We start from the raw sequence: 25968 nt of genomic DNA on the forward strand, positions 1-25968 counted from the left end.
ACTTTCAATGCAGCTGTTTCACTGCTTACTCTTTTAAGATGAATAATCCAGCGCCAGCTTTAGGTCATGAGCTCACTGTACAATGTTATATATTATTGGAAAGCAAAGCATGATGGTAATTTAAACTGTAATATTGTAATTGTAAAGAAAACCCAAGGCAGAGATTGTCTGGTATAATATTTTAATGGTTAATGTTACCCGGGGAATGAATAAGACCTTACCTTTCTTTTTAAGTCTTACCCAAAGTCCAAAAGGGGCATGGGGTGTCTGCTTATATATATTCTATAATCAGCTCGAGCCTAGAGCACCAGCCATTTCCTCTGACAGATACTAGAGAGATATCGGGCATGGCTTCTTTTCTTTGGACTTTATGTCTCGGCTTTCTATTCTTGGCCTCTGGAACTATGAGTGCCGCACCAAGAAAGCCCGTAGATGTGCCATTCGGCCGCAACTATGTGCCCACCTGGGCTTTTGATCACATCAACTATCTCAATGGCGGTACCGAGATTCAGCTCAAATTAGACAAATACACAGGTAGAGCATAATATTGAAGTTAAAGCTTTGGATTTTGGGTGCACTCATCTTCTTTATCTTAATTGTTGTTTTCTGTGTTTTCTTTTTTATGATGAAGGGACCGGCTTTCAATCCAAGGGCTCTTACTTGTTTGGTCACTTCAGCATGAACATTAAGATGGTTCCTGGGGACTCTGCCGGAACGGTGACTGCTTTTTATGTAAGTACTTCTCTAAGATATTTCAGTGCTTGTTGTTGCATTGCAATCCTTAAAAAAAGGTTATGTCAGTTCACTGATCCTGTTCCTTTCCTTGTTTCCGATATATGGTGCAGTTATCTTCTCAAAACTCAGAGCATGACGAGATAGACTTTGAGTTCTTGGGGACCAGAACCGGACAGCCCTATATTCTGCAGACCAATGTGTACACCGGAGGAAAGGGAGATCGAGAGCAGAGAATTTATCTTTGGTTTGACCCTACCAAAGACTACCACACCTACTCCGTTCTGTGGAATACGTTTCTGATTGTGTAAGTCCCGCCGCCTACAAATCTCGTTCAAACATTCCCCTTTTCCAGGATTTTAGGAATCTAGATTCATTCTAGTGTTCTTCTATTGAATCTTTATCTTATATTCAGCCAAAGCAGTCTCTGCTGACGATATTTGAAACGTAAAACGAAGGAAGGTGCTCATTAATGTTAATGGAGTGCAGGTACTTCGTGGATGATGTGCCCATAAGGGTGTTTAAGAACAGCAAAGATTTGGGGGTGAGGTACCCTTTCAACCAACCGATGAAGATATATTCAAGCTTGTGGAATGCGGATGACTGGGCCACCAGGGGTGGTCTGGAGAAGACGGACTGGTCCAAGGCTCCCTTCGTGGCCTCTTACAAGGGGTTCCACATAGATGGGTGCGAAGAATCCGTGAACGCAAGGTTCTGCAAGACACAAGGCAAGCGATGGTGGGATCAGAAAGAGTTCCAAGACCTTGATGCTCAACAATACGACAAACTCAGGTGGGTTCGCCAGAAGTACACCATCTACAACTATTGCACTGATCGTGCACGCTTCCCGACGATGGCTCCTGAATGCAAGCGAGACCAAGACATATGATCCTGGCCTCTCTTATTACTCCATATATAGTTACCCAGTATCTGCTTAAGTTTACGATTTATAATTTATGATTTATACTGTTACAATATTGGGCTTGTAACATTGAAACTAAAAAGAGGGTGAAGGAGTGGCCATTATATTTATTGTTTCCTTTCAATGAAATTGCTAAGCTGTATTCTATATTTTCTGTCAATCACGGCTCTTTCTCTGTTTACCGGGGATGCCTTACTTTCCTCGATTTTCTTTGTGATTCTCGTAAAACGATTGGTATATCTAGGGGTCACAGCCAGTTAGGTTCCCAACTAAATTATTAATTGCAACTTTTACTCTTGCTTCCACTGCATAAATGAATGTGCAACCAAGACAAACTTTGCGTCTCAAATGGCTCAATGCTGTCACAGTAGCAACAGTATTCTACATGGTCTACCATCTGCAAAGAAAGGGGAGTGAATGGAGATCTCTACTTCAGAATTCAGACAAGAAGTCCTAGTTCCTTTCGATTGACCATTTCCAGTTTTCCAGAATCTAGAAACCATCTTCACTGCCAAAACGCACGCTCGCACGTGATATGCTCTTATGGGGTAAAGTTGCGCCAGTCAACAATGTGAGTAAAAATTTCAAAGCCTGTCCACAACCCTCGCAGAGCCCCAACTCCCAAATCAAGGTCCAATATTCATACCCTACACTTTGCAGCAGGCTTTCGACCAGCACTTTTTGTTTTTCTACAGACTTTGGAAATTACTTCCAACAATTTGAGCTGGGAAATCACATTTACTTTCAAGACCAAGACCAAATAGTAGCAGACAAGACACCCAAGCGCATGCAAAGTCTTACCTGACGCAGCCCCATCTTTCCCAATGATATCAACATAAACAAGGACATTTCGATGCAAAAAGTGCCCCTGCCAACTCGGGAGAGGTACATAACAATATTAATGTAAAACAGAGAAATTCTGATGCTTATTCTGTAATATTTCCCAGATTTGCAGTCGCAAGCTGCATCAATCACTTGAAAGAGTGCCACTTCAGCGCTTACAACACAGCTACGGATGACATGAGAAAGAAGCAGGATCTGATGTATCGGTGTAGAGCAATAAGAAATGCCCGTGGTCTCGGCTACAAAAACAATGTTCCTCTACCAGCCATGACAATTTACATATACAGGTTTTAGGGTGACCAAGACTCTAAATTACTCCAGTTGGTTCGTCAAGTGTTATGGATCAGGTAAAACCATTGTTACGACAACGTGCAACGGCGGAGCGTCCCTGGGCTTTTTATATATTATATATTTTTAGTGATTTTTTCAAAATAATTTTTATTAAATAATTAATATAAATAAAAAATAATAAAATAATTTTACAAACTCCAATCAATTTTACTCAAACTCTTAAATTTTTTTCTAACCCTTTAAGTCTCTCCACGCCTCTCCCCTTTCTTTCTTTGTATCTTTCTCTTTTTTTTTTATCATTTTACTGTGAAATTATAAAGAAGTTTTTTTAATTTTTAATTTATATTTTTTTATTTTTTTAATTTTATTCTATTTGCTCATATATTCTAAATTTCTATAAATTTTCTTTTTCAAATTTTTACGAACCATCAACCATATTTTTTTTTGTTATGTAGGTTTTATCTTCTACTTGTTATCTTGTTATATTCTTTAAAAATTTCAAAATTATTATGTAATTTTCAAATATAAGTTTTAACGTTGCATTATTGGTTGTTACTTAAAATTTCACAAATATTTTTTTTTTATTAATTCTAGTTATATAAGAAGAAATTATTTTGAGTATATCTTTTCAATGTGCTTTACGTTTTATATTTAATTGAAAAGAACTTATCTTGAGTACTTAATTTTTAAACAATATTGATTAAATAAGAAGAAATTATATATCGTATTTAACTATTTATATTTTATACATTATAGTTTAATATTTAATTTTTTAAATTTAAATAAAATAAAATAAAAATATTAAATTTTAATTGTATTAATTTTTTAATCGCTTATATTGAAAAAGACAAGACTCTGAAATAAAATAGATGATGAGTATTTTGCAAATAATACAGTTGTTTATATTGTGAAAGACATTGCCATGTTGAACAAAACTTTCTTAAAAAACTATTATAAGTCTTTTTCTTCTTGTTTATTTTGATTTTGATGTTATATAAAATTATTATATATTATAAATCTTTTGATTGTTAATGGTTAAGTTCAACATATTAGTATTAAAAATTTTTAACCTTTATTCCTTTTTGTCTTTGGCTCCCAATAAAAGTTGGTTAGCTCTACCTGACAAAGTGATGTTTGCAACCTTGATTATGTTAGGATTTGTAAACAGCCCATTTTTCTAAAGATATGTAAGATTTGTAAACAGTCCATTTTTCTAAAGATATGTAATTTTTTTTTACACCATTGCTATGAGAAAGCAAGCACCCAGGGTTGTCGTGGGTAATATGCTTGTCACAAGACTAGCTTTAGCATAAAGACACCAAAGCTCTTACTTTAGGCCTCACAATTTTACAAACCTCATAATTTATATAATATAATTAATTATATTAAATATATATAAAAGTTAACATAATTAATAAAATATTTCTTAAATTAAGTGTCTATTAAATTTTTATTCTCTCTCACTTCTTACCTCTTATTAATTCTCAACTATTTATCTCACTTCCTCAATTATGAAAAAGTTAAAGTAATTAATAAAATTATAAATTCTCTCACTGTTCCCAATTATTTGCCTAACAAATTTCTATTTTTTTATCATTTCTCAATTCCCATAATGTTAATAATTCTCAATTATTTTTCTTATTTTCAATGAACGTAATATGTTTTTAATGATATCCAACTAATGGTAATTTTTTTAACTTCAATAAAAATGGTCTCATTTAAATATTTAAGCGCTTTAGGCCTTTAAAAGTATTGAGCTACCCCTAGCTTGTCATGGGTAAGCAATCTAATATTCTAAAAATGAAGAAGGTTCAAACTCTGTCCAGTAATACAATTTAACTATAATACAAAAATTTCCTGTAAACTGTGGAAGAAGAATTCAAAAACTGAATCGGGAAATTTTCTAACTGTATTTCATCTCATGATCAATCAATTACAGAGTTCATTGCACTATTTATATAAATGAACTTCTGTTAACAAAACTAACAACCCGAAGAGCAAAATTGTCCACAATTTCAAGTAAATAGTAAAAGTATGTCAAGACTAGTAAATAATCTAACTACCACCAACTGACTATTTACACTTTAAGCAATAGTTAAAAGGTAAACTCCACGTACACCTGTTATTGTATGACACATTCTCACATAGCAACTTGAGATTTTTTTCTTTTTTTGCCATATAAAACCAAGTATTTTACTTCTAGTTTGGAGTAAGAGTATTAAATTTTCAGTTAGATTTTTGTAAAAAAAAAATTAAGAACCTTTTTGTTATCTTTATCCTGGTTTTAAAAAAACTAAATTGATTTACTTGAAAAAACTGAAAAGAGTTTCCAACGTGAAGAAAATCCCCAAAGAGTTTTAAGTTAGTTTTAAATTGAAAGATATTTTTAAATCTTCAAACTCTGAATTTTCAACTACAAAAATCGACCTTTAGAAAGTGAAGAATCGATTATTAACTGTGCAGAAAGTAAATCTCTTTTTCTATTACAAGAAAAATCAATTCTCAAACAAGTACATGTCGATTCTGGAGAAACAGAAGCTACTGGACAGAACGAAAACCGACACCAAGGAGTTGACATGTTGATTCTGAAAACTTCAAAGAGAAAAAATCAAGAACTTGGAGAAAAAGCAAGTATGGATAAATGGATAAGAATGGAGCACAAAATTTCAAGCTTGAATTTTTGGATTGGCACCAAACACATGTAAAGAATCAACACCAAGAGAACAACATGTTGATTCTAAGAAAATATAGAAAGCTGTAGACTTGGAGCATATCATGAAGAATCGACACTAGATGAAGAACATGTCAATTTTCAAGAAAAACAAGACGATGCAGATTTTCTAGAATTATGAAAAATCGACACCAAAGGTACAACATTTTGATTCCACAAGCACAATAGACAAAAGTCTAGTTGGCATGAAACAAATAGAAAAGTTTTAAATTTCATTCCAATAGGCAGAAAAAGTTCGAACTTATATTACCTAGCCAAAGGACATCGGAAGAAAGAAAAGGAAAAGATATTAAGAATCAGAAGGGAAGGAAAAAGAAAGGGAAAACAAGATAAAAATATTTTTGAAAGAGCTGAAACAGAAAATTTCTTCCTTTATTCTAGTAATAAGCTAACCACTTCAAAAGATCATACCTTTCCTCATTACAAAAAGTTTCTAAGCTTAGATACTCCTATTTTTTACCTTTATTCTCAAAAAGCTTTAACCTTTAGTACTCTCATTGCTTATCAACCTTCTTTAGAGGCATAGAGTTTATACCTTTGTAATCTATTGTTATATTTGGTTATACCTCCAGAAAAAAGTAGTGATGAAGGTTATACCTCCTTAAAAATATAGTATCTTGATTATACCTTCAAGCAAAAGGTAGAAAGGTTATGCTTTAACTCTAAAAAGGTAAAGACTTTGTGAAAGGTTGTGCTTTAACCATGAAAAGGTAGTGATGTTGTGAGGTTGTGCTTGCTCTTCTTGAAAAGGCAATGACATTGTGAGGTTGTGCTTGCTCCTCTTGAAAAGGTAATGACATTGTGAGGTTGTGCTTGCTCCTTTCGAAAAGGCAATGTTTGTGTAAAGGTTATGCTTACTCCTTGAAAGGCAATTTATAATGGATTCAAACTCTTTGTGATATGAAGGGAGAGGACGTAAGTATTGAAGTTGAACTTCTATAAAAATCGTGGCTTTGCACCTTGACTTTTTTGCATTTTCATACTCTGTTATGCTCTATAATTGAGGTATATGAATTCTCCAAAGAAGTATTATCATCCTAAGTGATAAGCAATGGGAAGTATCTCGTAGACTAATTAACTTGTATATGCTCATATGCAAATCCTTAGCTAAGGTATAATGAGGATTCGAGGAAAAATGTTTTCATGGATTTTTCATTAAGAAAATTTCAAAGTCAATAGCAAACATGGAAAGACATAAAGTGTAGATATTAAACCATGTTGTTTACTCATTCCAGGGTACATGATGATAGAATTGACTTACATAGATAAACCACATTCGCCTTTCTAATAAATGGAGGCCATGATGTGTTACTAGACATCAATTTTAGTCTATGACTATATATTGATCAATAAGAGAATTGAGGATTAATTAAATAAAGATTTGATTAATTTAATTCTAAATATGATTTAGGATTACAATTACACTCATTGCCAAACCTAATGGGTCACGCACATAAAGTGAATTATCGAAATTAATTTGAAATTCAATTGAATTTGATCTAATTGATTTTATAGAGGCTTAATCTGATTAAGTATTGGGAAAAATAAAAAATGTGATTTGATGGAGTATAAAGCAAAGGAGAAATCGACAAAATCCATAAAACATGGAATTTGCAATTTTTTATTGGTTGGGCTAAGGATATCGGCTTAGCATGGATTATTCCCTTCGGTTTTGTTTTGGACTTGATTTATGTGTTTTAATTATTTTGGGCCAAGTCACAAATAAGTTTGAAAGTTAATTATACTTGTATAACTAAACAAAGACCCAATTATGCCCAATTAGCCCAAGACATCTTTTAATCCTGGTAGGGTAGGAAGTATTGTCAATTCACTCTATAAAAGGACCCTTTAGCCGTCCCATAATAAGATAGAAAGAGATCTGACTTTCGTTTCTCATGTGCTGAGATAAGATCACAACCGAAAGAAAGAAACACAAGGGAGCTCAAAGTTGAGAGTTTGCTAGCAAAAACTTTAGCTAAGGGATTCATTTACTCTTAGTGAAAAGATTTCAATAATATATTGTGTGGATCTCCATTAAAGGTAGGACAATTATGCTATTGTGGTTTTGATCAATCCTAATTAGTGTACAACAAGTCACAAATGAAATCCAAGGAGGACATCACCCAAAGGAAGTCGACTACAGGCTTTTAGGTACATGTTGAAATTTCTCTCTTGTAGTTTAATATATTAGTTTCAATTAAAGTGATCCATGGTTTAAAGGATTGTAAAATTTTAAATTTTTTCTATGCATGATCTGCCTTAGTTTTAAGTCCTCAACAGTGGTATCAAAGCCTCTTTTAATTGATTTAATCTAATTTTATGTTTAATTGTTGAAGACAACAAAATTGTTTTGTTTATGTGCTGATTTGATGCAAGGTTCAATAAAAATTCTCAAAACAATTTTGAATGGATTTTTCAAATCTAATTTATGTTTTGAAAAGGCCTTTAAAGTCTAGATTTATAGATTTAACATCTAGATATAATAAGTCCTTAAAGATTTTATAGATTTGTTTTGATACCCTATGGAGTTCTAATACTAATTTGGAATTGCGCATTGATATACTCATATGGATAAGTATGATGTTCTTTGTAAAAAAAGATTTCACATACAAGAAAATCCATTCAAGAATGTGCTGCAATGAAATTGAATTATAAATTTGAATGATGTTTACATGTTGCCTTAAGTTGGAGATTTATAAATATACTTTTGAGAAAATTATAGAAATCATTAATTTGGTGTTATTTGTCTCTAGTTAAGTTTGTTTATTTATGTTAATTTCATCATTTAAATTGTTTTAGCTTTTGTTTAGTTTATCTTTTATATTTTGCTCAAGGATTAGCAAAATATTAAATTTGGGGATGTGATAACTCTATTTTAGAAAGTTACTTGGTCTTAATTTCCAATATATTTTATCTAGATTCTTGAGATTTAATTTAAATATTAAGAGTTTTTAACCATCTCTTCTTTTTAATTTAATCATATTGGGTTCAATTGTGTTAAATTATTTTTATGATATTTTATTTTAAGTTTAGTTATTATTTAAGTCAAGTTTTATGTTTTGTAGGTGTACTTTGAAAAAAAAACCTATTTAGAGCATATCTTTCACAACAAAAGTCCAATGGATGTAATTTTTAAACCATTAGAAAGCTAAGAAGTAGAGCTACAACTTTCATATCTTCGCCTAGTTCAGTTTAAAAGATAATCAAAAATCATGTCGAAGTCAAAGCAGTGTAACAGAGTTTGAACTAGCAACAAAGAGCTTTATGCGCAATGGCACGACCACCATAGAACTAGTGCATCGACGCCCTGATTGGGAAGGATACCTCATGGTGTATAGGAGCATCGATGTCGAGGTGCCCAAGCACCCAGCTTCGTGGCGCCAAACGCAAAACCTTGAAAAAAAAAAAGAGTGCTCGGCATTGCAGCTTTCAATGGAGAAAAAAGACTTTGAGAGTTATTTAACTTATGTTTTACGTTAAACTCGAGTCTTATTTAATTCCCCATTGATAAGCACAGATACAACAATTAAGCTAGGATTTTCTAAAGAAAAAGGAACATTAAAGCTAACAAGGAAGCAAAGAAAGCAAGGAAGATTGCTTATCAGAAGCTTAATAAACATTAAAGTTTTTTCTTTTCTTGTTATCTTTATACTTTTTAATTTAGTTTTGATGGTTCAATTTCTTTTTTGGATGATATTTACATATATTATGTTGAACTAAGTTTCTAATATAGAATCACAATTGAATCTAATGCATAGTTTGAGTTTTTAATGTTATTTTTTACTTATGGTTGATAGTATTTAAGTTGTTTACTTCAATCTTATTCTTAATGCGTTTGATTGATAGGCCACCGATTAGATTGATTTAGAATCCTATTGTCAAATTTTGCACACGCAAGTATACGTATCGAACAAGTAATATAGTGATGAAGTAAAGTATCGTTCCCACGGCGATTTGTTCCTAAATTTTTACTAAATACTAAAATCTTATAACAAATCAATTTTATTTAAGTAATCGATATTTGCAAAAAATTAATTAAAACAAAATCAAAATAAACACTAAATTAATTAACAAACTAAATAAGTTGAGACAAGTAGTATATTAAAGACCTGGGATTATGGGTTCATTCAATATTTCATTTGATTCTAGCTTTTCTTGTTATTTATCTTTCTTGGGTGATTTTGCTAACCTAGAATCCAAAGCTATGGACCAGTCTCCGTCGAGTTGCTTATGCAAATACCTAACTTAATTAGTTCACTATATGTCTATCGGAATCAATCAAATTAAGTTCATTAAGCAAGTGCCCTCATGTGGCTACGTATGGCAATTGGCGTATGTTTACCCAAATCACAAATCAAATCACCTAAATGACATGAACATACACTATTCAAATTTTAGTCCAATCTAAAATTTCTCTGTCAAGTCTCAATTAAATTCACAAATCAGTTAATTGTCAACCAGATAATCAAAAACATTAAGAATAGATTTGAATAAGCAAAACTACACCAATTCATGATAAATACAAGAGAAACTAATAGTCAAACTACATGTTAAAATCCACCACAATCCTAGAAAGATAATTTCGCTCGTAATAACTAATAAAAACAACATCCAAAGAAATTTAGTCATAAATCCAAATCAAAGAAAATAAAAGAAACACAATAGTAGAGAAAGAAACTAAGTATTGAAGCTTTATGATCTCAATTCTCTCTCAAATTCTCTTATTTTCTTGCTTTGTTCTTGGCTCCAATTCTCCAAAATAATTGTTTGCTGCTTCCCTCTTTAAACCTCTGAAAAAGGTCACTTAAATAGGTTCCAAATAACCTAATTTCTAAAATTTCATCAAATTTTTATTTTTGAAAAATCGCCCAACACTGCAGCCTTGATTTCTTGGAGCTGTGGTGCTGGATTTTAGCTACAGTAGTGCTGCAACGTTGCAGCACTGAGCTCTTGGGAAAATGTGTGGTGCGCTTCCTTTAACCAGTGCTGCAGCCTTGTTCTCCCAGCGCTGCAACCTTGTTCTCCTAGCGCTGCAATGGTCTATCAACTTCAAATGTGATTTTCACCCTAATCTGGTCTAACTAGGCAAAGCAGTAATCATAAAAGTTTTATCCTTGTCTCTTAACTTTCCAATGGCTCAAGAATCATATCCATTAGGGTTCTGGATTGAAAGATATGCTCTAAACACCACATCATATTCAGTCCATGCATACTGTTGCACCACTCCGAATTAGACAAATATTTTGACCATGATCCGATCAGAACTAGGTAAAGTGGTAAACATAAAAGTTGTAGCCCTTTCTCTTAACATTATATTGGTCTAAGAATCACTCCATTTGGAGTTCTGTAGAGAGAGATATAGTCAAAATACCACAATATATATGAAAAAAGTTATCATCATACTTACACGGATTTTCATCAAATAAGCCTTTTTCATCAAATTTCTTACAAAAGCAATAAAAAAAACCAGTAAACTACTCTTAAAGTAATTTAAAACAAAATAATATAAAATTTAACTTAAATAACTTAAATTAACTACGCAATATGTAATCAAACTTAAACTAAAAAAACACCTAAAATACTAAAATTCGAACCTAAAATCTAAAAAATCTAGCTACTTAAGCCTCCAAAATGTATTCAAATAACTCTATATAAAAGAGTTATCAAAACCTAAACGGAACGAAATTTAGTGTGGGAATTTAGAGCAAACCCTAGATGAAATAGCATATGTTTAATATCAATTGCATGAGATGATTAATTTGATTCACATGTAGGGTAGACATACACTTACATGTCATATGTAGCTAGAATTAAAGTCTGAATTTAATGAGTCTTTCTTAACTTCAATTTGTATAGACATATAGTAAATTGGTTATGATAGATATTTTTATAAGAAATTTGACAGAGACTTATAAATAAATTAAAATTCTAGGTTAACAACTCAAGCCTATCTAGTAAGTAAAGAGGAAATAAAAGAAATTTAGATGAAACATTAAGCGAATATATTGGTTCTAGAACTTTTGATTATTTGATTCTATTTAAATTGTGACTCTTTCTTCCAATTTTAATTTTGATTTTAGTTAATTTAATTTCTAGTAATCTAAATTCGGTTATTTGGATAAGATTAAGGTGTTTTAATTTAGCACTTAACAAAGAGATTTAATCCAACTCTTTATGGAATTGACACTCTACTTTTTATTATATTACTTATTAACAATACGTGCACTTGCATGATAAAATCGATAATACTCATCACTATCACTCCAAGTTGCCATTATTGATCTCTTCTTGAAGTTTCTGAAAGTATTCTTCTTGTTGATGTTGAAGCATTCATACTTGTGTGACTCGAACTTTTGCAATCAAAGCATATCACATGATCTTTTGTATGCTCTTCTTTAGGCGTACCCCTCTTTGTAGGTCTCCTATTTCTAAGATTTTGTTTCATCAACTTATTGAACTCCTAGCTAGCATGGCCACGTTCTCTTCATTTTCACTCTCATTTTTTATGCTTTTCTCTTTTTCCTCAACTATAGACTTAAGGGTTATTCCCTTTTTCTTAATATCTTCTTTCTTTGACTCCTGTAATTCTCTTTCATGTTTTAATGTCATTTCATATGTGAGTAGGGATCCTATTAGTTCTTCTAACTTAAAGTTGTTAAGGTGTCTAGCGTTTTCTTAGTCATTACCTTGGGTCTCCAAGATGTAGGTAAGCTATAAAGAATTTTCTTCACAAGTTGCTCATTGGGAAAGTCTTTTCTTAAAGCCTCCAAACCTTCAACGGTGTTGGTAAATCTCTCAAACATCTCATTAATGGACTCACCCTCTTTCATTCTTGAAAGTTTATAGTCATGTGTAAGCAATCCAATCTTGGATTCCTTGATTTTGTTTGTTCCCTCATATGTGATCTCTAAGGTATCCCAAATTTGTTTGGTATTTTTACACATTGACACCTTATTAAACTCACTAGCTCATAAGGCACAAAGAAAAGTGTTATAACCCTTACAATTTATTTTAATTAGTTTCTTATCTTTATCATCCCATTCTTTCCTAGTCTTAATAACTACTTTGTCATCTACCTCTTTACTTGGAACATGTGTACCATCTAAAATGATATTCCAAACATCTAAGTCCATTGATTGAATAAAGGTACTTAGTACCTAAAAAGAGAGATGGTCTTCGGATCGATTTTCCTTCACCAAGCACGGCTGTCTTAATATCCATTTTTGTTCATTTAAGACCTCTCAAAGGTAGTTAGACCTATAAAATTTGAGATTAAGCTTTTATACCAACTGTTAATGTAGAAGTCTCAAAGGAAAATATACCAAGAGGGGGTGAATTGGTATTTAAAAATTCTTTTGAAAATTAAAATATAAAAATCAAAACTTTTTCACTCAAAAATATTTTTTAGTATCAAAAATAAGTTTTCAACAATAAACTATGGAGTATAAAAATAATATACTAAAGAAAATATTTTCCTAATTTGAATGCTAGCTATAAATAACAAAGTGAAAATATTTTCTTAAGTGTAAAAAAAAAAATTGATATAAAACTATTTTCCTGAGATAAATGCAAGTAATAAATAATAATACGGAAAACTAAAAAGAGACACAAGAATTTTATAGTGGTTTGGCTTTTGCGATGCCTACATCCACTCCTTTAGTAACCAAGGAATTTTCAATCCACTAAGAGAATTCTTACATTTTAACAGGATCAAGTAATAACCCTGACATTGACTTTTTACAAGATCAAGCGATAACCCTTACACAATCCACAAAGAGACAATTGTTTTTGAACAAGATCAAATCATAACCCCTGCAACGGTTTTTTCACGAGATTAAATGATAATCCTTACAATAATGTTTTTTAAGAGCTCAACGACAAACCCACAAATAGTTTTTCAAAGTTAAGCTAAAACCTTTACAAGATGAGCACAAGGTATAACGAGAATGCCTCTACAAAGGCTGTATGTTAGAAATTTTAGCTTAAATATAGTGAGAGAAGAAATATCAGTTCAAATGAAGCAAATATTCAACTTTATGAGCTTGGTGGAAGACTAAAATGAAGTTAAAGAGTGAGGATAAGCTTTTAGAGGTCTTTCTAGGGTTTGAAGCTTTGGTTTATGTCTTTTCTTGCTTCCAAATAGCTCAAATAAGGTTATTTATAACTAGTGTGAAGTTTGGAGCCATTAGACACAAGTTTGAATCAAATCTAACCATTGCTGAAGCTTGAAGGTCGACTACAATGCTCCTAGAGTCAACCATAGCGCTCTTAGGGTCAACTATATTATTCAAATTTCTCAAAGTAGGGCGTCATAGTCGAGTATAACCTTCCTCTACTCAATCCTTTTCCCAAGAGCGTGTTTTTTGCAAATGTAAGTTGCTATAGTTTCTTCTATAGTCGACTATGTCTGTGTAAGGTCAACTCTTCCATGCTTTTGACTTGTCAAGGTCAACTATGCTTGGGCTAGGGTTAACTATATTTGTTCAAAACTTGATTTTCTTGAGCTTTTTGGAGCAGGGTCCACTATGGCTTTATAATTTACAAGTTTTGCACTCTTTCTTGGCTCAAATCAAACTTCTCTAGGATTGACTCTTGACTTGTGTCTTGAAGTTTTCTTAGTTTTTGTCGCTTTTTTTCAACTATTTTTTACCGGCCTTGTTCCTACATTCAAATGACATTTTAAAGCATGTTTTCTCCTGTATTCTTAACTAAATATGCATTGTTTGAAAGCTTATAAGATGTTTTCTAATGATGCATGACTTTGTAAACAATTATGTAACATTAGGAGATTAAAAATGTATTTGAGATAATTTCAAATGCTTGACATTAAGTTCAAGATAACATTGATTTTTGTCAAATCAAAATATGATGTAACTCAAAATTAATAAATTATTTAAAAATAAGTATAATTTTTTATATTTATAAATAACTGTTGACTAATAGCAATGAATGATCGAGCAAACTAATAAGGCATTTTGACACAAGGACCAAAACGTGGATGTATTGAAAGGGGTTCCTTTGTATTTTACTCAATGGAGTCGGACCATTCCTTGACAATAATGAACCATAAAGAAAAGCAAATACAATGAATTTGGAATGACAATGCAAGGAAAAGGCCTCAAATGTGAAAGTAAGAATTTTATTGCATAAACATGCGAGAGAGAATATAGTCCACATCACAGTTATACATTTTTGACAAAAGGAGAAGTTCTAAAGGCCAAAAAGAAAATGAGGTGAGCAAAAATCAACCATCACAGAGAGCAGATAAGTATTTCCAATGAATCATCACTTCCAGTTGTTGGCAACAATGTCAGCCAAATCCACAACCCTTTGAGAGTAACCCCACTCATTGTCGTACCAAGCAATCACCTTAACCATGTCATCCCCCATGACCATGGTGAGTGATGCATCAACGGTTGAGGACACATCAGAGCACCTGAAGTCGACTGAAACAAGGGGTTCATCACATACAGAAAGGATGCCGTTCAGCTCTTTCTCGGCACTGTCTCTGAAAGCAGCGTTCACCTCTTCAGCGAAGGTCTTCTTTGACACCTGGACGACTAGGTCGACAACTGAGACATTTGGTGTTGGTACACGCAAAGCAATGCCATTGAGTTTGCCTTTGAGAGTAGGGAGTACAAGAGCCACAGCCTTTGCTGCACCAGTCGAGGTAGGAACAATGTTCAGAGCCGCAGCCCGAGCACGCCTGAGGTCACGGTGGCTAGCATCCAGTAGCCTCTGGTCACCAGTGTATGAGTGAGTTGTAGTCATAGTACCCTTGATGATACCTGCATTGTTAATTGCATTGATCAACATGATCACAGTGAATTTCTGCCTCTTCACAAGTACAAAATTTAGGCTGGAGACCAGGTTTATTATAACTAGTTAAAAAATGTTACTTGTCAATTGTCATTCATAGCATTTAATTCAAACCAATTTAAATCATATGTATGTATGGACATCATGCTTAAAAGAGTTAAGTAAATTATTGGAAAAAACCAAGGCAAATTTAGAGAAATTTGTAGGCACGGGGACAACATAGTTAAAGGAATTACCAAACTTCTGGTCCAGAACCTTGACGAAGGGAGCTAGGCAGTTGGTGGTGCAAGAAGCATTGCTGATAATGGGCTCATCTGGGTTGTAGCTGTCAGCATTCACTCCAACAACATAGGTCGGGATGTCACCCTTTCCAGGGGCAGTGATGAGCACTTTCTTGGCTCCTGCCTGTATGTGCTTACCTGCACCATCGCTGTCGACGAACACACCAGTTCCTTCGATCACCAAGTCTATCCCCAAGTCCCTACATCAACATTAATTATCAGTTTGAATGAAAACTAAACAATTGTTAGCAAATGTTACTTATGTGCAAACATTGATGCATTTAAAAATGAAACTAGAAATATAAGAAACAGAAATTCTTACTTCCACGGGAGGTTGACGGGGTTGCGGTTAGAAACGACCTTGATGATCTTGCCATCAACAGAGATGGCATCATCTCCAGCAGGCTTGACATCCGCGTCAAAGATGCCAAGGGTAGAGTCATACTTGAGAAGGTGAGAAGCCTGCTTAACACCACCAGTGTCATTGATGGCAATGACATCAAGAGGGGAGTCCTTACGGCCATGCCAGCACCTCAAGAAGTTCCTGCCAATCCTACCAAATCCATTTATCGCGACCTTTAACTTTGCCTCGACCACCCCTTTCCTGTATCCGCCATTGTTGCTGCCCAACTACAAACAAGAGTATGGGTCCAGGCGCATATAAGTGAAAGAAAAAACAGGGTAATTCATTTGTAATTTGTAATTTTTACTAGAAGTCCAAGGATATTATTTGATCAAGTATATTATACATAGCATGAACCAAAGTTGCAAGGCACATAAAATTCATAACCAGGAATGAGTTGTTCTTCCACAAACTGTACGGTGTTATATATCAAGAGATGATCTAAAGATGTCCTTTTGGGCTTAAATTTGTATAACAAATTTTGCTCTTCCACTAGTTGCAGACTAGAAAGGATGTTTGCAAGTCAGGCGAGGACGTAAATTATAGTCCAAGGAGGACAGTCATGAACTTGGTATTGTGTCATGGTGATTTCGCGGTTCTTTAACCATCATGACTGCCGTTTGTATATCAGTACGAGTACAACAAAATGCTAAATATAGTGGAGAAAGTGCTTCTCCCTCAAAGGTAATTAGTCCATCTTCCATCATTGTATAAATAATGTAAACACAAATGTGAAATATGTGGCATCATCAATCTGATGTCTGCTATAAAGTAATTCTTATCTCTTCAGAATTCAGATAACAACATGACAGTGGAGACTAGGATGGAGGAGTACTGATAAAGTTGGTAGTAGAGCGTCAAACTCACAGCAGAGGTCTGAAAAGCAACGACTGAAAGGAAGTCATCTGAGGTTTTCCTGGGAAAGGGAAGGCTAGACGAGGAGTTGCGCAGGCCTGAGAATTCTCCAAAACCCTTTCCATTTGCCTAAAAGAGAAAAGAAGCATTGATTTGAGCATCACTTCAGCGCAAAGACAGATTAGTAAAAGGGAGGGAGTAACACGTAGAACTAATAAGACGAGCTGCAATGGAGTACCTGAAGGGTTGGTTTGGCTACAGAAACAGTAGCCGAAGCCATTATGGTTGTGGAGGAAGCTGCTCAAGCAGAAAAGCTAGCAGTGGTAGCAAAGACAGACAGACAGAAACCTGGCAGAGTTTTTCGTTTGATTAAGTAGAAGTGTAATTGGTGGATGACTGAAACGAGAGGATGAGATTACGGATAGCCTCTTGTTCAATGTATGGTTGTGGTTTGAGTTTTTGGGCTTTGTGTCTCTCCATTCATCCCCTGCATAGCTTTCCATTTCCTATCATACGACTCCCTAATTTCTTCCACCTGTTTTTCAAAATAAAATTGTTTGGGGCTTGGTATTGTGGGCCTTCATGGCAGATTGCACCCTGTGGCTATAAATCAATTAGTCTCTCGTGCCTGGATCATTGTAATTATACTCTTGGACTAGCAATCACACAAAACGTAGCAGTGGGCAAACAAAAAAAAATATATCAGAGCCTGCCTGCGGGCTGAATCGGGATGGATGGCCTCTTTTGATTTGGCTCTGCCTTCCGCTCGATTATGAGATTTTGGCAGTGGTCACTGCCCAGGCAATCCTTGTCCACAACCACAACTTCTTTCCTTGGCCACTGAGCTCACCACCTTCCATTTTCTTCATGAACACCTCCTGGAGTAACTAGTAGTAGGCAATTCTAACAGGATTCAGCAGGCATAGCCCTTCAAATTTGGTGCACTGCACCCCAGGCATGTTAGGAACAAGCTCATCATTGCCATTATTTTTCTACTTTAATCAATGAGTATGTACATGTATATATGCATTCAAGCATGTAGGAGTGAGAGGACTCAAAATTCAAGCTTGACATTAAATTATGTTAGCCAAAGATTATTAAGGATTAGGTTGGCTTCCTTTTCTTGGTCTTTAACATAGTAATAACTTTTACTTCCTCTTTAGGACGAACCAACTTCAATTAAGTGCAACTCTTTTCAGTCTTTTTTTTCCTTTTTTTTTTTTCTTGTTCTTCTTTAAATCTCATGAAGATGAAGACAAAAAATTTAACCCTAATATAATTTATATTAAAATTTGAAAAAAAATTATAATATATTATGTTCAATACTTTTTAATATGAAAAAGTAAAAAAATCATGAAAAATAAATTTTTAATGTAAAAATGAAAATATTAGGTGTTTAGAAAAAAGCATAATTTTAAAAAAACCTATAAACTATTCAAGAAAATTCATATAAGCTCTTTTATTACGTTCAATTAAGTTCATGTACTTTATTTTAAGCCAAATTAAGTTCTTATGATTAACAGTCGACTAATTATCATTAATCAAAATGTCACTTGTTATTTTATAACTATATAATGTTAACTTGAAAAGTGAAAACGTCACATAATTATCTCATTATGATATATCAATTTGTCATATCAACATCACATGGTATAAAATAACAAATGACATTTTAACTAATAATAATTAGTTAACCATTAGTTATAAAGATATATTCGAATCAAATAAAAAAAATTTTAATTAAATGTAATAAAAAATAAAATTTTATTTAAATTTTTTAAATAGTTCAAGAACTTTTACATGTATTATAAAAAAAATATTTTAAAATATTAAAAAATAAACTAAAATAAAAGGGGCCGAGAATATTTGATAAACTGTAGAAAATTTTTCCAAAAATGAAAGCGATTGAATGAGGAAAGGGGCAATGCCTTGTGCAGGCACATGTCCCCTAATTAATTCCTCTGTGAATTTTCCGGGCAATGTGCATTATTTGAGGGCTAAATGGAGAGGATTTGATGCCAACTTTAATCATAATAACAAAAATATAAAGAAAGAATAATTGCATATGGATGTGAAATACACCACATAAAACCATTAAACTATTTTATTAATAATGAATTAAAAGGAGAATCTTAATTAACAAGCTTTTTATTGCCCTTATCAAATTAACTTCTTCTTCAAGGTTTTCTTTCACAAGTTTTTTTTGTATGTTTTTTTTAAATAATTGGGAGAGAGGGGATTCGAATCTTACTTTTTAAATAAGAGGATAATGCATCAATCAATAAACCAAATAGTCGGATGCTTCACAAGCTTGTTTGTGTTTGTTGATGAAGCGTCTAGCTACTAACTATGGCTTAATGGCATTGCCTTTTCCAGTTAGACATTGTAGTTGAAAAAATTATGGTTGAAAAATTGATGTGTTTTGGGGCTTGAGTGTTTGACATTTTTTTGATGCCATTTGTTGTTTGTCACAAGTTAAAATGTCAAAAACCACTCGAAGTTAAAATTAAAAATTTATTATGGGATTATAATTACAATTATGTAATGACTCGAGTCTAAGCATTATTAATTCAGCAATTTTTCAAACTTAAATCACATAACTTTAAGAAACTTTAATTCTAATTGTTAAGTTATTAATAATAAATAATTTATATATTTATATCAATCTTAACGATCACATTCATATTTGAGGTGAGATAGAATATCACAAATTATAATCATAATCAAATAATTTTATATACATGATTATTATATTAAATCATTCGAAAAAGAACAAAAAAATTAAATCAAATTAACATATAATTATATTAAATTCACGCAATTTTTTACCTAAAGATAAAATTTTGAAATCTTATTTTCCAAAAGTCTTGTGCTAGTAAAGTCCCTCTCTCAAACTACCCTAAAATAAAATTAGATACTGAAGTATGTGGACGTGTGTAAAGCTTGACCTTATAAAATGCTTGTCATGACATACATGTGATGATAGCATGATTGCATACTAGGAGAGTCCCGAAAAATTTACAAAAATAGGTATTGTACCTAGAGGTACAACAAAGTTGATTTAAGCCTCGAACTAGATCAAATAGGAATTTTAAGGTGAGATTAAGAGCTTCACAGTCCATGGATGACTCAAAATGGTAATTCGGAATTTGAGGATCAATTTGGAGTTAAACCGGAATTTTCACTATCTAGGGGCAAAATGGTCAATTACCATTTAGGGACAAAATGAAAATTTTTAGAAAAGATTTTTTTTGCCCCATTTGACTTATTAGAGTATGATTTGAGTATAGGAGTATGATTTGAGGTTGAAAAGTGAAAAAAAATTGTAATCCCGGTATTTTTCGGAGCATAACGGTAAAATGGTAATTTTACCATTTCAAGGGTAAAATTATAATTTTACACACCCGACACTTGTCCAGCACATGGATTTTACCCAATTTTATCATGGATAATTGAAGGAATTTATATGGTGGAGAGAGAAAGCTTAATAGTTAAGAAATAAAAATGGACCAATGAAATGGTGACACATGGCATGTTAATATCCATTTATTTATTTTAGCTTTAAAATCAACAAAAATCAGCCTATTTTCTTCATTATGGCCTGCCAAAGCATGAAGTGAAGAAGAACAAAGAAAGAACAAAACCTAGGTGGGAAAATTGAAGAAAAAGTGTGGGATTTCAAGGGATTAAGCTAATAAAGGCAAAATTTTGTGATTTTATCTTGTGATTTACACTACCCATGCTTTCTTTTTTATTTTTCATGCTTAGAACTCAAGTTTTCATGGTGAATTCATGGCTGATCAAATGGGTATGAAGAGAGAATGAAGTTGGATTGATTTGATTCTAAGTTATGTTAGTGTTTTTAGTTAGTTTATCATGTCTAGAAACAAATCAACAAGAAAAATTCATTTTTTTCCCATTACCCATCATTGGCCAAATTTTCTAGAGAGGATATTGAGGCTGAAATTTATGATATTTCATGATATTTTGGTGATATTTAATAATTGGTGAGGCTAGAAATTTAATGGGAAATTTTGACATGAAAATCTGAATTTTTACCTAATGTATAGACATGTGCGATTTATAATTCGGACTGATAAATTGAATCATATTCACAGTCATTGAGGTATTTTAAGTATAATTGGAGTGTAGAAAGTGAAAAAAATCGATTTGGAGTTAAATTGGAGGTTTTAGCCAATTACACCGAGAATAGTATGAATTAGGTCGATTATCGTATTTAAACGGCTATTCGAACATTTTTTCATTTCATATCATGCATTAGTAGTCTAAATTAGTTTAATTTTGATGTAGTACCAATGTAGTAAGTTTCTCGATTCTGTACTATGTCTAAGTGGTGAATCTTCCTATAAAGGCAAGAAAATTGTACCCAAGGATTGGTAGTCAAAGTACTCTAGAAATTCGACTCTCGAAATAGTGAGTAACCTTACCATCATTTTAATTATCTAAAGTATGTTTTTATAAGGTTTTGGTGAATTTTATGAAAATGAGTTCAAATGGTAAATTTTTATGTTTTGTAAACAAAATATGCTTAAATGAAAAGATTTTATAAATTGTCTTAAAACGAAATAATGCTTCTAAAAATAGAGTAATTGGAGACCACCAGTATGTTGTAAATTTATGATTGGAAATTGATGGTTTATGTTATATTGTTATTGTGTTGGCATGACTGGCTGGACTGTGTTTTATGAATTGTATGAATTGTTTTATTTTACCTTTGTAGGCTGGGTAGTATTATATTAGCCCTGTCATGCTGTTAAAATTTTATTATAAAGTGGGTTTAGCTTGCTATAGTAGGCGGATTCTGTGGACCAGCCTATTAGAGAGGCACGGAATCTTGATATATATATATATATATATATATATATACCTCGGTCGGAGAGGCGCGTATGGTATCTCTTAAGGTATGGATAGAGTCACGTCACACAGAACCACCTCATGATGATGAACTCCGCTAACGTCAAGGAATGACTGTGTTTTTCAAACTAAAAATATATAAAATGTTTTTAAAAAATTTATAAATGTAAATGATGTGCATCACAATATGTTAACCTTTTGAAAAGAAAATAATAATCTCGTGACATACATGACAAAGCAAACAAGATACCCTCTCTCTATGAACTTAAAAAAGTGAGAAACTATAACTTCTTTGACCAATAAACCACAATCCTGAAATCATTTGTGGATGGGATGGAGAAAAAAAGATGTGGGTCTCAAAGATCAGTTAGCATTTTGTAGAGGTATGGGTTTAAAAGTTGTGAGAGTCCAAGCATTGGGCAATGAGCAGACCATGGCATGCATTTGTAAGGCTTCAGAATATTCGGAAGACAAACCTAGCTAGACTCGAACGAACAACACAAGGCAAGAGTATCCATACATAAAAGGAGGTGTAAAAGACACATAATTGTATGTGCTTTCCCAGAGAGGCGAATCGAGAAAGTTAAAGGGGCCAGAGAGTATAAACATACACTACTACTTGTAGTCAAATGATGTGATTCAAAGGTAGCAAATCAGCCCATCTGGGCATTGAGAATGAGAAGCAGAGCATGTTCAGTGCTTATTAATCATATGGAATCAACAGTCCCACATTGTTTATTAGTATAATTTATTCAAAGGAGACTAACCTCCCAGTCCCACTGCATCTTATTCCATTTCCCTGCCGAGTATTGTATTTTATATATTTGACAAATCCACGTGAACGGTCCCCATTCCATAACCAGTCATACAGCCTCCAATACGTGATCCATGTTGTCATTACCGAGCAGCCCCCCGATCAACATGAATAAACTAACAGGAAAAAGGAAAGCAACCCTAGCTCCGTACGTAGATTGAACACAAGTATCCAACTTGGAATGCTACTTTTGGAACCCATAATTATTGTCGTGGTGAATACAAGTTTAAACACTTTTTTAAGTACTTGATTTTGATTACTAGTTGTTGGAGAATTGTTTACCCAAAGAAAATAAAAGAGAGTAAGGAAAGGCTCTGCGAAGCTTTGAGACGGGAACCTCATGGTTATGGAAGCAAGCAAGCTATTGCTAAAAACATAGAGGCAAAGATTAGGATTGTATGGAATTTGCCTTGAAAGTCCTAATGTACTGTCTGTGTGTTATCTATGGGTTCTTGGCTTTGATTTTGAAAGGGAAAAGCATATTGTTAAATCTTTCATCCCAAATATCAGAATTCAAAAGCTGTAAAAAGAATACCAGAAAAATAAGGAATAATTTACGGAAGGGATGATTGGTTCTGGGCATGGGAGAAACAAGTTTTGCTCATCAAGTTTTTGTTTCTCTTTTCTTAATATATATTCATTGATTAATCTAAAAACTTAAAACATATATAATAATTTTAAATTTCAATTAATTCAGGATCGATTATTCAATCTGTGTGATTAAAAAAATTCAATCAAATCGAATTGACTAAAATAACCCAACTTATCAAATTGAACACCGAATCAAAAAATCCAAACTTTGTTGGATTCGAAATGATGTTGCTGACCCCTGCTCTTTTCCTCTCCCTGTGTATTTGAGCAAGAACCGGGTCAATTTATACCCGGAATCACATAACCAAAACCTGTGGCTGGCACTGGTCTGTCAATCATTAAAGGAATGACGGAGGGTCGTCAAAGCAAAAAAAGGCACAAGGCATTTGGGAAAGAAGGGTTGAAGCTGAACATTTGCTTGGAGAGAAAGCTGCCCCAAAGTGCTTTTGCGTTGGAACATCCAAAGCAAAGAAAACAATATATATATATAAATACTATTGAAAAGCAAAGGTTAATAACAAACTGCACCACTTCAGTCCTTGTCCCACCCCACCCACTCCTTCGGCGCTTCCACCGTTTTCTTGGTGAATATAAATACAACCCCAACAATCTACCACTAGTTGCAGCAACTGCTTCATTTTTTTCTTTAGTTTCTTGTCTCTCTCGCTTTCCTGTTCACTGCCTCTTCTTTCTACTTCTAAGAATCCAGCCCTTTTGCCTGTTTCAGACGACTGACCAGTCCTGGACCATGGCAAAAGAATCAGAGTTGGAGGTGCCTGAATTCTTTCCCAGCTCTTCTACTTCACCTCTGTTTTGTTCCTTTTTTTTTTTTTTTTGCTTTTATCTTTATGTCAGCTAATCCTTCAACTAAATGATTTCAGAAGATTGAACTGACGGTGTCTGTAAACTGTTGCGATGGCTGCAAGAAGAAAGTTAAGAAGGCATTGCAAAGTATTGAAGGTAAACCTTGAAGGCATTGAATGAAAATTAATTGCCCAAATTCAGTGAGGATATTGATTATATTAATGCATGTCGTCGTCATGCGTTAGGTGTTCTAAAGATAGAAGTGGATTCGCTGCAGCCGAAGGTCACAGTCCTTGGAAATGTGGATCCACAAGTTCTGACGAAAAGGCTTTCCAAAGTGGGAAAACAAGCAGAAGTACGAAGACATGGGAATCAGAATGGTGCAGCAAAGGGAAACCAAGGAGAAACAATGCCTGCAGTAGCAAAAGAGAAGGAAAAAAAATCGAAAACCGATAAGAGTGATTGTCAGCGTGAGCAAGCAAAACCCGCATCAGACTCATCATGTGGCAATGGAAGCAAGGATGAAGGTGCTGAGAAAAGTTCAAAGAAGAAAGATGAGACAGAGCTGATTCAGATGGGAAATCCTTTTCCCTTTCCGGCTTATCCAGAAGTGATCGGATACAAACTGCCAGAAATTATGGGTGATGTAAGGAGCAATGGTACACAATATGCGTTAACCATACCATTACCATGCTATGGAGTGCCTTCATATGCACTTGCTGCTGCTGCTGCTCCTCTGCCTCAGACATGTTGCAGCCAGGAGTACTTCCATCACCATCCCCCATTATTCAACACACCTACAACAAGGGTTGGGGATTATTTTAGTGACGAGAACACCCTAGGATGCAGTGTCATGTAACTGATACTAGCAGTTTTATCACACATCGGAGAAACTGGGAAGTGGGTCTTTCTTCTTTTTTTTTTTTTTTTTTTTTTGGTTCGGACTAAAGTCAGTTTATCATTTCATTCAATAGGAAAATTAGACTTTTTTGTAGTCTTAAAATGAGTTTTTGTCACTCCTTTTCTTTTTTTAAAGATTCATTTTTTTGCCAAAAGAAGAAGAAGAAAGATTACTTGTGGTCATAAATCTTAAGTTAATGGTTGCCCGTTCTCTTCCTTCTACTTTGTTTTGGCATAAATTTGGGAAAACAACCAAAGTTGAAAGAAGAAGGTAATGGAGAGAGATTCACTTTGAGGTGATGGTCAAGCATTCCATTGCTTACTACATTATCAATTTTAATGAATAAAATTTGTGTGTATACATCATTACTCTTGTATGCTAGGGATGGCATTTCAAAGACCTATATACAAGTTTATATACTTATTGTGTGTTCATTTAATTATAAATAAGCAAGCATTTGACTCAACGGTAAATGCATGTATCTCTTGTGCAAAGAGTTAGAACATTCTAGATTAATACATCAGAAGAGACATTGAATTAATACCGGGGAATTGACAGCAGTGTAATAATGGGTAGAAAATTAGCCAAGAAAGTTTATTGGAATAACAAAATCCAACAGCAAGTATGATCATCAAGTGATAAGAGCCAATTAGTTTATTGAAACTAAAAATACCTAAAGGAAGAAGCTTACATGCACAAATACAAACTACTGGCTAGTTCATCAATTTAGAAGAAACATCAAATAATGCCTCACATTTAGATACTTCTAAGAGAATGCTAATGATCTGCTTAGAACTCAAATGAAACAATGTCACAATGACTATTTGATCACCCTCAGGAATGCAGCCTAGCCCACCGCCAACCCATCCTGTCACCTTGTTACATCTCGTTACTAAAAGTCGGTAGTGGCACAAAAAGTTCCAAAACTGTTGGGACTGCAATGCAAGGACTAGGACTAGGAGAGAAATTTTCTGAAATAGCATTTACCTCATTCGAGTTCCAAAAGAAGGAATTATCGCTAGAACAAATCATCAGATGATTAAAAATGTCCACAGTCAGCACAGATGCTAAATTAAATCATTTAAGAATTAATTAATCATCCTTTA

The 25968-nt window shown here is 33.5% G+C and overlaps 3 protein-coding genes across 3 annotated transcripts; 2 read left to right on the top strand and 1 right to left on the bottom strand.

Moving 5' to 3' along the window:
- The first annotated feature begins 280 nt into the window (after nt 1–280).
- On the top strand, nt 281–1814 carry LOC18601180 (xyloglucan endotransglucosylase protein 2-like). Its single transcript, XM_018119647.2, has 4 exons — nt 281–534; nt 632–732; nt 846–1039; nt 1222–1814. The coding sequence occupies exons 1-4, from the start codon at nt 348–350 to the stop codon at nt 1619–1621; spliced, it is 882 nt and encodes a 293-aa protein (XP_017975136.1). The 5' UTR covers nt 281–347; the 3' UTR covers nt 1622–1814.
- A 12828-nt stretch (nt 1815–14642) lies between these two features.
- LOC18601182 (glyceraldehyde-3-phosphate dehydrogenase A, chloroplastic) lies at nt 14643–17276 on the bottom strand. Its single transcript, XM_007032033.3, has 5 exons — nt 17116–17276; nt 16890–17006; nt 15942–16249; nt 15575–15819; nt 14643–15307 (listed from the first exon to the last, which is right to left on the bottom strand). The coding sequence occupies exons 1-5, from the start codon at nt 17155–17157 to the stop codon at nt 14805–14807; spliced, it is 1215 nt and encodes a 404-aa protein (XP_007032095.1). The 5' UTR covers nt 17158–17276; the 3' UTR covers nt 14643–14804.
- Nucleotides 17277–23525: 6249 nt separating this feature from the next.
- On the top strand, nt 23526–25262 carry LOC148763068 (uncharacterized). Its single transcript, XM_088805341.1, has 3 exons — nt 23526–23929; nt 24039–24117; nt 24207–25262. The coding sequence occupies exons 1-3, from the start codon at nt 23906–23908 to the stop codon at nt 24818–24820; spliced, it is 717 nt and encodes a 238-aa protein (XP_088661467.1). The 5' UTR covers nt 23526–23905; the 3' UTR covers nt 24821–25262.
- Nucleotides 25263–25968: the final 706 nt, after the last annotated feature.

This window comes from Theobroma cacao, chromosome 4 (assembly GCF_053813885.1).
Source record: "Theobroma cacao isolate CCN51 chromosome 4, ASM5381388v1, whole genome shotgun sequence".
In the NCBI taxonomy this organism is placed as follows: Eukaryota; Viridiplantae; Streptophyta; class Magnoliopsida; order Malvales; family Malvaceae; genus Theobroma; species Theobroma cacao.

Bases quoted from the DNA above. Each gene is read 5' to 3' on its own strand.
- LOC18601180 (XM_018119647.2), top strand. From the start codon at position 348: ATGGCTTCTTTTCTTTGGACTTTATGTCTCGGCTTTCTATTCTTGGCC. The intron at 535-631 runs GTAGAGCATAAT...TTTATGATGAAG, and splicing joins CAAATTAGACAAATACACAG to GGACCGGCTTTCAATCCAAG. The intron at 1,040-1,221 runs GTAAGTCCCGCC...AATGGAGTGCAG, and splicing joins TGGAATACGTTTCTGATTGT to GTACTTCGTGGATGATGTGC.
- LOC18601182 (XM_007032033.3), bottom strand. From the start codon at position 17,157: ATGGCTTCGGCTACTGTTTCTGTAGCCAAACCAACCCTTCAG. The intron at 16,250-16,889 runs GTGAGTTTGACG...TCTTGTTTGTAG, and splicing joins TTGCTTTTCAGACCTCTGCT to TTGGGCAGCAACAATGGCGG. The intron at 15,820-15,941 runs GTAAGAATTTCT...ATGTTGATGTAG, and splicing joins CCCGTCAACCTCCCGTGGAA to GGACTTGGGGATAGACTTGG.
- LOC148763068 (XM_088805341.1), top strand. From the start codon at position 23,906: ATGGCAAAAGAATCAGAGTTGGAG. The intron at 23,930-24,038 runs GTGCCTGAATTC...AAATGATTTCAG, and splicing joins CAAAAGAATCAGAGTTGGAG to AAGATTGAACTGACGGTGTC. The intron at 24,118-24,206 runs GTAAACCTTGAA...GTCATGCGTTAG, and splicing joins GGCATTGCAAAGTATTGAAG to GTGTTCTAAAGATAGAAGTG.